Source organism: Frieseomelitta varia, unplaced genomic scaffold (assembly GCF_011392965.1).
Source record: "Frieseomelitta varia isolate USP_RPSP 00005682 unplaced genomic scaffold, Fvar_1.2 scaffold_131, whole genome shotgun sequence".
NCBI classification, from domain to species: Eukaryota; Metazoa; Arthropoda; class Insecta; order Hymenoptera; family Apidae; genus Frieseomelitta; species Frieseomelitta varia.
The window spans coordinates 120,070-133,930 of NW_025108984.1; the positions used below are offsets into that span (position 1 = coordinate 120,070).

The following is a 13,861-nucleotide window of genomic DNA, read 5'->3' on the forward strand; positions in this document are numbered from 1 at the left end:
TACGGTTTGGCCGCTCGTTATGGTCCGCAATCAGTCGCCAGCGCGAGTGGTTAAGGGAAATGTCACGTCGTGATCGCGTATGTACTTTTACTTTCTCATCTCGATCTAGTTGCCAGTATTTTCAAGCTGGCCAAAGATATCGTACGTGCGAAACTCTTTCTCTCTCCGCATTCGACGTTCGAAGCGAATCCACCAGATAATCCGGCCGGCGAGCGCAAAAAGACTCGCAGAAAGAGCCCGGCGAATTCGCGGATTGCACGGTTTCCTGACCAACAGACGATCCTTTCCACGGTCCAGTTAGACGATACAGAATTAAGCTGGAAAAGTACTCGGGACGGTGGAACACCCGGGGGCCTATAGAGCTATAAACAGCGACAAAAGGATACCGAGTGGGCGACGAGCATTGAATGTACGAGAAAGGATTGTATGCCAGGCGAACGATGCTGACGATGGTAGGCGACGTTGGTTGTTGCTTTTGGCATACGTGTGTCACGTACGGCATGTGTGTCTGTCTGCGGCCTGCTTTTCGGTTGTATCCGTGCTGCCGGCGCAGAAAAGAGGAGAGTATTTTCGCCTCGCGTCCATATGAACGTAGGGACGAAACAATGTAGCTTTTGTGCGAGAAAGGAACGGAAAAGCCAAGCCAAAGAGAGAGCCTAAGAGCGATTGAAATGCTCGGCCGTCTGTCCCTTGTTCTCCACGGCCTCCCCTTCTTCATGCCACCCTCTTTCATTCGTCCTTCTCGTCTTCGCTCGCGCCTCGTCTTTGCCGCGTCTTTTCCACCGCGTTCCGTTGCCTCTTCCTTCGCTTCGTCTCTACCTCGCTTTGATCGCCACGCCAGCCAAGTTGCAACGATCGCGAGAACGCGATCGCCATCTTATCGAACAGAGAAGACCATCTGTTCCCGGGTTCTTTACATCCTTCGTCCATAACCTTGACTTTTTCGACGCTAGCTGCGAGACGAGCGATCACTTGCGCGTGTCTTTTCCACTGTAAATTTTCTTACATGTTCGACGTGGTAAAATGAAATATTGCGTTGTAAGTTTCCAATATATACTTCGTTACTAATAATTAAATCTTCAGCCATTTAGTCGATGACCTCATCTTCTCTTATTTTTCACGAGTTTGCTTATTTATCCCCGCTCTTAATTTATTCACGTGATTAAAAACAGTTGACAATCGCGCGCAATCTTCGAAACATTTACACTCCGCCAAATCTGCACTTGGCTTCAAGCCTAGGGTAAAGTAAAAATATATGTACGAAACCAACTTGAATAAAATCGTCGTCCAGTCCAACCGAACGCAGAATCACGAAGAATTGAGAAAATGTTATATAACACGTGGAATTAAACGCACCTCGTTACTACGCCCCCAAAGTCGAAGATGACAAAGGAATACGGTTTTTTCGGCTGAGCCTCGCGACGAGAACCAAGGATGACAGTATGAGAAAGTATGGACGCTCGCGGGGGGAGGAAGGGAGGGGGGGGGGGAGCTAGCGAAGACGCGGTTGGCAATAGAAGGGTGGTATGTGCAAGAGGGGCAAGTATTGGTAGACACAGATGCGAGGGGTGGTTGCAGGTTGATAGTCAAGACTGCCTTCAGATTCCAGAGTGAAGCATTGTGTCCCGAACGCGCATTGTCCTCCCGTCACCGGGAACTCGACAATGCCGAGTCCGTAAGTTAGTAACCCTACCGTAAAAACTTATCTCCACCCCAAACCATCGACCTCCAGCAGCCTCCATGATTCCGTTCGATTTCCAACCATCCTCCCGCCAACTCTTCCGCTTTTCTGCCCAGCCTCGTGACTTCTGCTGCTTCACCTCTCTCTCTCTCTCTCTCTCTCTTTCTCTCTCCCTCGTCTTCGATTGCGAGAATCCAACGATCCGTGTCCGCCGATGTTCCTGCATTCTCCCAGAAACAAGACAGAAGTCTTTGAATGTTCCTTCTTGGATAAACGGAATCGTAAAATATCGTCGTTAGTACGAAATTATCGTTCGTTTTTTTTTTCTTCTTTTTTTAGATGGAATTTAAGTACCTTGTTTTTTGAAATATAGCAGCGAAAGAGCTTCTTTCTTCTTCTGTCTCCTTTACTGCATTACTTTTTTAAACGCAGAATATTCAGTCCCTTCTAAAATTTCGTATCGATAAAATAATAAAATCTCCCAACGGTTGCACACTGGTTCAAACCGCTTGGTCGATTAGTAGCAAAGAGCCGAAGAAATCGATGGTCAGCAAGCGGGGAGAGACTCCGGGATCACTCGGAAGTGAACGTCCTGGGGACCGGATACAAACATTAGGGGTTGGCGGGCGGTCTTCTCGTTGGGACTCAAGTTGCCGAGCAGCCGGACAACGCGTGGTCGCCGGACAAAGCTCTTCTAATTGTCCCCATCAACGACGAAGAATGGACCGCGGGCCTGCCGCTGACAATTTCATTTGTAATTTGCATAAGGCTTATTAAAATCACAATGGACGTGGACCCACGGGGATGCTCGATCGAGGTGGCCGCAGCCTTCTTTTTTTTTTTTTCTTTTTTTTCGACTGCTCGATCAAGAATAATCACGGTCACCGCTGCGCTCGTAATTGAACTTTAATAAAGGACTCGTTTCGAACATTTCGCGCGATCAGCCACTCGTAACGATAAAAATATCATCGACGACGTGTTTCAATCAGTTGCGAAACTTACGTGTGAAAACGGCTGATCCGCTGGATTCTCTTATCCGTGTGGCACTGTATCCAGAAGCACTCGATTTACACTATATTTCTATCGTCTAACGAATCGCGATAACAAAAAGAAAAAAAAAAAAAACAGGAAAAAGTATTCGGAAAGGGCAAACGTGTAAAAGATTTTAAACCAAACGGGAAATGAACAAATGGGCTAGCAAGTGTTATCACTGAGTGGGCGACGATGAGAAAACAAAATTAATTTAACGGTACGTGTTTCGCACGATTTATTACACCGACGATTCCACGTTTGTCGAAATGTGTCGCGCACGTGAGACGGCGCGGAACTGAACCATCTCAAAATGCTATCATATCGCGCGCCGCCACATTCCCCCACCAGCTTCCACCAAAATGCGTCTACGCATCTCTTATTCACGCCGCTGCGAAAAATCGTTTCGGGATCAGAATACAAGCTATTTTCCTCGAAAGTACAATTGTTTCGTACGTGCGTTACTTGTCACGCGCAAATAAAAGGAGCAATGAACAAGAGGAAAGAGAATTGTTGAAAGAAATATAAAGTACAATTAGTTTTTCATATATTTTTTTTTTTTTTCTAATATCTTCTAATATATGTGAATATATTAATCGACATATCTCTACTGAATCAAATGACACAAACCATCGGCTTCGTCCGGAGACTAATGCCTGACTCTCGGACACATGTTCTCCAAAATGCAAATTCCTTGGCTCTTGTCGCGTACGTATCCTTGCTCGCAGATGCAACCGCTCAAGCAATTTTTCGTCCGGATGCAAGGCACCGACTCCCAGACATCGATATTATCGCAACTCTTTTCGCAACTCGGATTCGCGTAACAATAACTGAAAATTTCATTTTCCCCGCAGATGTCGTCGGCGAAGAGCTCGGGTCCTTAAAAAAAAATCAAAGAAAATGACTCTGTCCGTTAAAAAAAAAAAAAAATTCTCAAACTCTTCAACGTTGTCTTTGTCCATTAAAACAATTCTGAATTAATCGAAAAACCGCGAATTAAAGGATTCAAAGGAGTTACTTACTAAAGAGTATCGTTCCTGTTACCATGGCCGAGTAGTCGAGCAGAAACAGATTCGAAACAAGCAAAACGAAACGCACCGGTAAATGCTTCATTTTCCTCGCAGTGGCAACGAAGAAATGCAAGTAACTTTCGCGGCTGCAAGTTTAAATACCCGTCGGCGAGTGCGACACAGCGATAGCCAAATCGGTCTACTATCAATAAGAGAACCAGTTTTAATCGTGCAAAATAAAGCAACGTACCACCGAACGAGGTAAGTGGCGCATCGGCGTAGATAAAAAAAATGAAACCAAGTTGTTGGCTGATGTAGCTTGATGCGGGCGTAAATTTTCAAATAGGTGTCGAACGAGTCGCCGACTTACAGTTTCGTGTTACTAACTCAAACGTGGGGAACGTCATGTGCGTTGACGTAAATTGCAAACGAAAAAAAAAAAAAAAAGCAAAAGCAGGCGTCGAAGAATAATCACTGACATCCAGATTTTCGTGTTATGTATTTGCGGATCTTCTTTTAATTGTACAGCAATGTTTACATACAACATATATAAGTGTCTTACTAGGTAAATTACTTGTATGATACCTTAAAATATTTTTTTTTTTTTTGCTGTAATAAAGAGAGGGCCTGTGATAACGTGTGTTCCGAAATAAAGCAATCATGAATAATATTAATTCAAGGATGCTTCGACGTGAGGGGAAAAAACTATGTTCCTTACTAAGAGAGAGTCTCTTCTTCGCGTTGGCGATTCGCAATTCAACGGTTTTTCATCAGAAAATCGACGATATCCGTGAAATGATTACAGCTTTTTCTTTTCATCGAACGCAGAAAGTTTAAAACGTGAGGTACAATTATCTCGAAAGTTGCGATAAATCAATACGGAGAAACATTTCGGACCGGAGGTGAATCATCGTTTCTCGTTTCCTTTTTTTTTTTATTTTTTTTTTATTTTTTCTGAAGATTCTTCAATCATGACAATGAATGATAATGAGAAGCCACTCGCATACATTCAGATACAGCGACCAAATACTTCCCTTCGAAAATACAACAGAAGCTTCATTTTTTTTTTTTTTTTTTAAATTTCTTCCTTAATACTTATGAACAACAGTTTTGTTGCAATGGGAAAAAATATTACGAGACAAAAATAAGTACTAATGTCAAAAGATGTTTAAAAATTTTTTTGTTAGCGATTAAAAAAAAGAAAAGATGGAGGGGAGAGCGCCATAAACTTGTGAATATTTCTTAAATTCGCGATATAAATGTGTTACTGAATTAGCGAGAAACGCACGTTTATGTGTATATTATTTACTCTCTAAATATTCATGATCGATTGTGCTAATCGATCACAACTCTTTATGATAATATAATTACTACTTTGTATTTTACGCGTTCACTGCTAATTCTCTGATAGAAATAAGAGTATCATAAGGAAAAAAAAGTACATTTCTCGCAATCGTCATGACCAGCTGTGTTATGTGCTTTCCCTTACGATACATCCCCTCTACACTTTCTGCTTTAAATATACCGAGAGCGTTGGGTATAAGAATACCATAGTAAGAAGTCTATGTCTCACGTGATCCGGTCGATGTTTAACGTTGAGGAGACGTAACTATATCACAGATGAAGGAGAAGAATCGAAGAAGCAGCAACGGCAACAGGGGTTTCTACCAAACCTTAGCAGCAAGGGTTCTCTGCATTAAAACATTCTTGCTTCGCTGCTTCATGCGCTCAATGAAGTACTCCTTGCCTTCCAGGTTATCGTCGACAGGTCCGACCTCATTCTAACAACAAATGAGAGTTAGTTGGCTCCTAGGTCGCGTGTTTCTTGCACGTGTGGCTCATCACCATCATCACCATCATCATCATCATCATTATCATCATCATCATCATCATCATCATTATCCTCATTATTTATTCCATATTATCATCATCCGGATTATCAAGATCGTCATCACGAAGATAGGCTATTCTTTCGCGAAAGCCTACACAGAAGAGACCTAACCAACCTTATTAGCTGTGTCGCCCCCCTCGCCCTCTCCCCACCTCTCGTAGTCATCGTCGTCCCTTTCTTCACCTTCGCTCAAAGGCCCATCTTGTCTTTTACTCGGAGGAACGTTCGATCCTCCGCCACCCTGCTGATGCTCCATCACGTCGTCCCCGCCCTCGAGCATCTTGTTGATCTTTTCCTTTGCTTCGTCGACCTTTCTCATCGGGTCGGGTGAGTAACTACGATCGCTGTATCTATCGCGGGAAGCGGCACGACGATCTCTGAAGTCTCGCCTATCTCGGAAGTCGCGGAAGCCCTGCTTACCGTGGAAAAATCGACCGCCACGATTACCACCACGTCCGCGTCCACCACCACGATTATTGAAGCCACCGCCACGTCTATTGCCAAAGCGATTGTTATGCTGATTATTATAGAACCGGTTACGATTTTGGAAATTGTTACCACCGCCACGATGGTTCGGATTATTGAAGCCCTGGAAACGGGGCTTGTAGTAGGTGCCGCGGTTGTTATACGGCCGAAATTGTCTCTTGCGATAGTAACTCCTATCACCGGACCTGCTGCGGCTACGACTCCTGGTATAAGATCGAGAACGCGATCTGGAACGTGATCTACTGTAAGTGCCTGATGGTGACCGGCTGTATTTTCTCTCGTAACTTCCGGATCTGCGGTTTGAGTAGGATCTTGAACGACTTCTTCTTGGTGAACGAGACCTCGAAGAACCTGAGCTGGAGGCACTGCGCGATCTACTGCGCGAACGTTTCGCCGGCCGGTCTCTGCTCATTCGTTTCGTTACAGCTCCTCCTCTGCCCGATGACTCGCGTTTCTTAGGCGTCTGTCTATGTTGTCTTTCTGTCTCGCTGTCAGAATCTGTTCTGGGTCCTTTGGCCTGATTTTGGTTTTTCGCTGGTGGAGGAGGACGCGGTGGTTCTGGTGGATGACCAGCACCACTGTTACCGCTCTGTCCAATCGGCTGAAACTTGCCACCAAGGTTGTTATTTGAACTGAACTTTGTCGGTGTTGTTTGCGGTGCAGATATAGAAGGATCCTTGTATGACTGGAATTTGTTCTGCGGTTGTGGTGTGGGATATTTTACCGGTGCCTGTTTTGGCATCGGAGGTTCTTTGGGCAATGGCGGTGGAGTCGGCGCGGACATAGGCTGAGCGGCCGCTGCTCTCTTCTCTGCGAGTTCACGCTGCATTTGCTTGCGTATGTTCATGGATTTTTCCAACGCCGCACGTTGCAATTTCTCTTCGAGCTCGTTATCATCGTCCTCGTCGCTATCTACATTGGATTGCATCTTTTTGTTCTCTGGCGGTACATCTTGCCATTTTTGTGGGAGAACATCCTTTTGTCTGTCAAATAAAAAAAACAACCACGTTCAAATGTGATACACTGATACCTGATAAAATGTAACTTAAAATGCAACTTCACAGTTGATAGAAACTCCTTACCTAGCAGCTTGTGCAGCTTTCCATTTCGCATTTAATGCAGCTGTGTCGAGAGTAGGTAACTTCGGTTCAGGATGAATCAGTTGCGATTCTTGTTCAAATATGTCTGTCAGTGGTTTCCTTTGAATCTCTGTAAAAAGAAATTGTAAAATAAAACGAGTATGTATTAGATATAGAAATTACAGATTGCGCCCTTTTTACCTGCCGCGATTCGATTTCTTACCTTTACGTTGCTGTGCGGTCATTGGTACTCTAGCTTCCCGTTCGTGATACGCCTTTGAAGCTTCATCTCTCTCCCTCTCCCTCTCTCTGCGCAGCTCTTCCTCCCTTCGTGAACTTTCAGCGAGCTTCTCCGCGTTGCTAAGAGGGGAAGCTATGTCATTATACTGAGCTACATACCTAGTAAATATAAAAACATAAATAAAATACGATAGGTTAAAACCCGCGTTTCCATGTATCTTTAAAAACTTAGATTCACCACGGAAAATTAGCTAAGGGAACAGAAGCTAACTGCAGCAACGAAAACAGTATCTACATCATCTTTATGAATAGAGACAAAAGTTTCGTAAAATTAAACAACCAAAACGGAAAAGATGGTCACGAACTGGCCATAAAGGTTCCAACCTTTTCAAGACAGCAGTCTCTTTTTCAACTTTTGCATAATACGCATTCAGTTTTGATTCCAATTGTTCTAAATCCGGCAACGAAGACTTTTTTAAGGCTTCTAAATCACGTTCAAGCTTGTCCTTATTTTTGCGTTTCTTTCGCTCTTCTTTCTTCTTCTTCTTCCTACTTTTCTTATCCTCTTTCTCTTTGTCTTTTCCTTTCTTTTCTTTTTTCTTCTTCTTCTTCATTTTCTCACTCTCTGAATGTTTTTTTTCCTTTTCCCTTTCCCTCTTCCACCTAGCCGTTTCTTCCAAGAATTTTCTAACCTATAATGTAAAAAGAAAAATAACACTCAAATTACAAAAAAAAGAAATAAAATAGATTACAAAAAAAAAAAAGAAAAATTGTAATTCTTACTTTATCTTCATAATCGGAGTCGTCTTTAGTCTGTTCTAGAAATTTCCGTACTTTAATCTCGTAATCATCCATCTTGTCGCGAGTGTTGGAGCTGTAAGACACTGGAGCGATTACGTCGTGTGCAGCTGTGGTAGCAGCTGGTGGATTGTTGTATTGGGCCATTCGCTTGCTGAGAGGTGAAAGCGAACCGCGATGATCTTTTTTATGTTTCCGCTTGCGACTAGGCGATCGGGATGCTGATCGTGAACTTGCGGATGAAGAAGAGCTGCTGGATTCAGAAGAACTGGAAGTCGAAGATCCACTCGATGATGAACTGGAACTCGAACTCCATCTTTGTCTCTTCTTCGAACGCGATTTTCTTTCCTTCTTGCGTTTCTTCTTTTCTTTCTTGTTTTCGCCGACATCATTCTCAGTTTCGAAACTCTTGAATGTATCCAAAGGATTCAAAGAAGATGTTAACGTCTTAGACTTGATATACTCGATAGAGTTTCTTGCTTCCTCGTGGAATGGAGCAATCGCCAAACAATTTTCGTACGCCTTTTGGGCTTCCTCGTACTTCTTTTCATCTTCATAACTTCGACCTAGAGCAACCAGAGTCTCAGCCATGTATTTACGAGCGTTCGTATGAGTTTGATTCAACTTCAACGCTGTCTCAAAATCATCGATCGCTTTCTTGAAACTGCCGCTATTAGCAAATCTGTAACAAGAAAGACAGGTACGTGTAAAGCATATGTATAAAGTACAGGTAATTTAGGATAAATTAAAATGTTAAAATACAAGTTACGACTTACAATGCTCCACGTGCCACTAAACCTTCGACGTTTCGCGGGTCTACGGTAAGTGCCTTATTGAGACACTGGAAGGCTTCTGTGTGACGTCCAGCCTTGAAATGATCTATACCTTCGGCCACGCTTCGGAATGCCCACTTACTAGCCTGCGCTTGCCTCAATTCGGATGCATATTCATTGGGTGGGAATCTTTCTCTGTAACAAAAAAAAAAAAATTTTCTTCACAGTTACACGTGTTAATTTTTTTCACGGTTATTTATCACAAGTAAGACAATTTAATCGATCAACTACAATAAAAAGAAATGAGTATATAGGATCAATACTTTACCTCAAACCAACCATATTAGAGTGGTTTTCTTGACCGAGACCCATCAAGTCGCAAAGATATTTAATGTTGTTTGGGTTGTTGAAGCCAGTACTATTCTCCAACATCGCTTCGTAAGACTGTCCTTTGTTGTCCATTGCTTTCCTACACCACAAAGAGAAACGACCAATTATCAAGATGCAAAAGTCATTTTGTCCTTTGCCAAAAAGAGGATACCAAAGCTACTTCGTTAACGGTAAAACTAAAGACTTGATAATCATGACGACCGAATCTCCACAAAATCTTCAGTTCATTTCTTGGCGATTTCTGTTTTGATCTGATTGTTTTCCATTAGTTTTTTTTTTTTTTTTTTTCGACATCTTGTCGTCTTATATATATATGTATATATACATATATGTATATTCATGCATATCAATATGCATGTCCTTTGTGCTGCTATTCCTTGTATATGCTAATGTACACCACACCCTTCATCATTTTATTCGTCCCTGCGTAATCATTTATCTTCTTTTCGATCTACATGAATTATTCAACGATACGACACTAATGCCAAAGATGCTCCAGAAAAAGAAAGTTTCTTCCATTTAGAATAGATATTATCAAACACCTCATGGTATTAGAGTCGATCAAAATCTACGTTTGTACCGTTAACAAGCAGCAGGGGTCCGAAACGGGTATACATTGCAGAAAGTTTGGTAGACTTCCTTTATTACCAGATTATTTCTTATGTATAAATTTACAATGGTACACAACCTCATTATTATGTAAACTCGTCTCTCACCTTTCATGTACCGCTAAGACGTATATTTCTAGTATTTTGTATCATGTTTGTAATCAGAGGATTTCTCAACACAAAAGCACACAGCCTATCATCAATCGATGGTGGTTTGGTTTTTATAAGTTTTTGGTGCGATAAAATAAATTGCATAGCCCTAGGATAGGTTGGGAGCCACGCCTGAGTATATTTTATCTTCCATAAGTTGACCAAAAAAATTTTTTTTTATATATGTAGTAGTACTGTCGCCTGTTTTTGCATTTTGTTGTGTCAATTCAAACATGACATCATTTTTTTATATTTTTTATTTGTCAATTTAAGCTGTAAGTTTAAATGAGGCATTATTATGACAAGGCGCAATTCTTTTGAGGCTTAAAGGTAAAGGTTTCGGGCGATTAAGATTTTAGTTATTTGGTCTCTGCTTTAACTTCTTGAGTAGTCCAAAGTTTTACTACAACTTCGTTACGCGATACATACGAAACATCGACAATACACTGATGTATCATGCATTTTAACTACACATTAAACTCGAATAAGAAGTTCACAAATATGGAAATATTTTAATGGAATATTAAACTACCATATAATATTTTTCAATTACTTTATTTTTTACTTATTTTATATTATTCGTTTATGATAAGAGACCAAACAACAGGAAATCATTATTATACCTACCGTCTGCAGCACTCACTCTGGCCACCCAAGGCTCAACATCTCATACTGGAAATGCAACCTCAAAAGACATTGATGTCATTTGGCGCCATTGTTTGGCTGGTGCTTTGAGAGTAACATATCACAAACGTAGATAGAATATTGTGCGCAATAGAGCCATGTCAACCAATGCTCAAGGTTTGAATCATTTGTATCACATTATAAATTCATCATCATACTGACTATCAACTTTTTACGTTACTGAGAGTGTCTGGCACCTAAATTCATAAAAACGTGTAAGAGGAATCAAATCTAATTTACCTTGTTTTGTTAGTATCACAGTGCGTCTGTTAAATCTCAACTTCTTTTGGCCACCGTACCATTTTCCTTACCTTCTTTTATAACGAAAAATATTAAACAAAACACTAAAGATGCAAATCTGTATTGTCGCGTATTATGCAAGTTACAAGTACAATAACTACACTGTCGACAAAAGATGCATTTTCGACCACGATCGAAACTGTTATATTGATCCTAAATTCGAAACTACCAGTGTCAGAAAATATTCCCCCTGCCTTCTGTTAGTGCACAAGTGCTCTCAAAGTATATATCGCAATAAGCAAATGATCAGAGAACGATTTATAATATAAATAAAAATTTTGAGTCAAAAGTGCTACTGATGCATCACAAGACACTTTTACCATTTATATCGTGTATACAAAATCTCCTATAGTGATATACATATCAGTTTACAAGAGTTAGTGAAGCATTATTATAAATACAAGGAGTAAACGTACTTATCCAGATTTTTTATTACTTACTTATAAGCTTCTGGAAGATCATCAGAATGGATAAGTCCCATAGGTGGGTGTGGTGCTTGCCCTTCTCGGGCAGGTACGTTCATAACTGCAACAACTCGCTCGGCTTCAACGTTAACTTCACTGACTACGACGCAGATGAGGTCATTTGCCATGTAGCCTCTTGTTACACCTTTCTTGTCCACCGCCGGCACTGTGGCCGTGTTCAATATTAGAGCCTACAAAAAAATATTATTTTTAAACACAATTAGAGGTTATACGGATATTTTATAATAAATAACTTTGGGGGTCTCGCACATGGATGTAAACGGTGCAAGTCGGCTACAGAAACTGAAGAAAATTGAGAGAGCATACCATGTCGGTCTTATATGGGGAAGGTAAGTCTAGGTACACCGTTAGGTCAGTCAATCCCAATATAATAAATTATATTCACAATTACTTTATGGGCCTAACGGTACTGTGCTCAGGTATGCGTCCCTCATTTTACTTTTGCATGTTTAATGGTGGTTGTAAACCCAAAGCCAGCGAGACGCATCCCCTACAATAACTTAATGAAAAACTCAATATTAACCTTAACTCCTAGATCAGTAACAACTCTGGGGCAATCGCTGCAGTTGCAAAGCACCTTCAGAAGAAGCCCAGCAGCACTTTTACCCATCACTTGCGCGTAAATAACATCTCCAATGACCAAACTCTAAACAGAAATATAATTCATTATAAGTTTATCTTTTAGTTATCAAGTTATTTATTTTTATATAAATTGTTAAAATAATAGGTAATCACCTCCAAAAAATTCCGAATACGTTGAGATTTTTCCATGGTGACAAAAGTATCAAGCCCTGGCATTGTTGCATAAAATTCTGAAACAACATGCACAACAGATTTATTGCACATCATTACGCAATACATGATGAGTCATCGCGTGTTAGAAAGAAGTGGAATTGTACCTTCATCTCCTAATTCTTGCTTAATAGGTTCAACTGTTTTCTCCAAATTTGATTTATCATAAAGAGCATCTGCCTTTTTTGCAAGGAACTGCTGTAGCTTTAGCCTTTTTCCTCTATCACCAAAACTGTTACAGGACAAAGAACAAGTTCAAATGTATGACTCATTTAGAAATACCCAATGTATGATTATTCCTCAAAAATGTTGAGGAACGTATCCATTTAACATATACATACCTCAGAGTTTTTTGACGTTGTTGGTAGATTTCAAAATTTGGTTCCTTGAGATTAAGCATGGCCAGCTCGTTCTCGTTGCGTTCTCCCTCCCACACTTTCTGCAACTGTTGACCATGGTAGTTCAATGCTTGCGCCACAAGACGCGCATCCATTGATTCCATTTTGATTCAGTACTGCAAGCAACCTAGTCCTGCAATACTATGAAAATCGACGGATTCGTAATGCTTTCTCTTTTTTCTCCAATATCCAAGATATTATTCAAATATTGGCAAAAATTTTTAATAGCTGCCTCTGATCGATTGCCCGAAATTGGCATGCAAAAAAAGACATCATCCAACAGCCAAGGACACGTGTTTGTAACTGATAAACGGCTCTCCACGGTGATATCCAGAAAATTCTGGTATTTCAATCGTCTAAGGATCGGTCGAATGATATAGCAGTAAAAACGTATCGGTTTTTGTATGGTTTCGTCGGCCATAAATCGTATCTCCAAAAGGGAATGGTATTCTGCGCAAGAACGCGCTCAGACAAAGCAAATTACCAAAAACCGGTTCCCTGAACAATTTACCTGTATCTGTTGATATTCCTCTGGCAGATCATATAAATGACGCAACGGAATAAATCTGTGAAATATTCGTTTACTCAAGAGAAACGCTTACATGGGAAGAAAGGCGCGTTATATTGATTTATCGATAACAAAATGGTCGTCGGGAAGCCGAATTGCCAAGGCTGATGGCGCCATGACGCTCCAAATGGCCCTCTTTCCAAAACTCATCCACACCCATTTCTTTCATGGGCATGCCTGACTGGCCAAAAAAAAACCCCGGATTATTACTCACCGTTGTTTCGTTATTATCTTCCGACGATTTGTTAACGTGTTTCCCAATTTTAACACTGCTCACTATGTAACATTATCGACGACTAAACAACTGCACGCCTATATTTCACCATACGCTGCACAAGTCACGATTACGACAAAAGCGGAAGTGGGAGACTCGAAACGCCTGCGTGATTCGCTTTTCCTTTTCTCTTTCCGTAACTAGGGACTATGATATCACTTCCGGTTTGGCGGTCAATTTGAAATACACTTTCTTGTTGATGAAACATTTTCACTAAAATATCCA

At 41.1% G+C, this 13,861-nt stretch overlaps 2 protein-coding genes across 6 annotated transcripts; both read right to left on the bottom strand.

The window, feature by feature from the left end:
• Positions 1–3,235: 3,235 nt before the first annotated feature.
• On the bottom strand, positions 3,236–4,140 carry LOC122529606 (venom serine protease inhibitor-like). The gene is made up of 2 exons (XM_043655893.1): positions 3,733–4,140; positions 3,236–3,589 (listed from the first exon to the last, which is right to left on the bottom strand). Exons 1-2 carry the CDS (start codon positions 3,821–3,823, stop codon positions 3,360–3,362), a joined length of 321 nt encoding a protein of 106 aa, XP_043511828.1. The 5' UTR covers positions 3,824–4,140; the 3' UTR covers positions 3,236–3,359.
• Positions 4,141–4,330: 190 nt separating this feature from the next.
• Positions 4,331–13,730, bottom strand: LOC122529530 (serine/arginine repetitive matrix protein 2). 5 transcript variants are annotated; one of them, XM_043655764.1, is made up of 15 exons: positions 13,577–13,717; positions 13,306–13,360; positions 12,738–12,935; positions 12,504–12,628; positions 12,340–12,416; positions 12,128–12,250; positions 11,560–11,774; positions 9,316–9,456; positions 8,991–9,182; positions 8,200–8,896; positions 7,801–8,108; positions 7,400–7,575; positions 7,180–7,306; positions 5,727–7,080; positions 4,331–5,501 (listed from the first exon to the last, which is right to left on the bottom strand). In XM_043655764.1, exons 3-15 carry the CDS (start codon positions 12,896–12,898, stop codon positions 5,385–5,387), a joined length of 3,813 nt encoding a protein of 1,270 aa, XP_043511699.1. In that variant the 5' UTR covers positions 12,899–12,935; positions 13,306–13,360; positions 13,577–13,717; the 3' UTR covers positions 4,331–5,384. The 5 variants fall into 5 exon arrangements, with proteins under 5 accessions (XP_043511699.1, XP_043511690.1, XP_043511708.1 ...); XM_043655755.1 differs by lacking the exon at positions 13,306–13,360 and having other exon boundaries at positions 13,577–13,730; XM_043655773.1 differs by lacking the exon at positions 13,306–13,360 and having other exon boundaries at positions 7,400–7,536; positions 13,577–13,729.
• Positions 13,731–13,861: the final 131 nt, after the last annotated feature.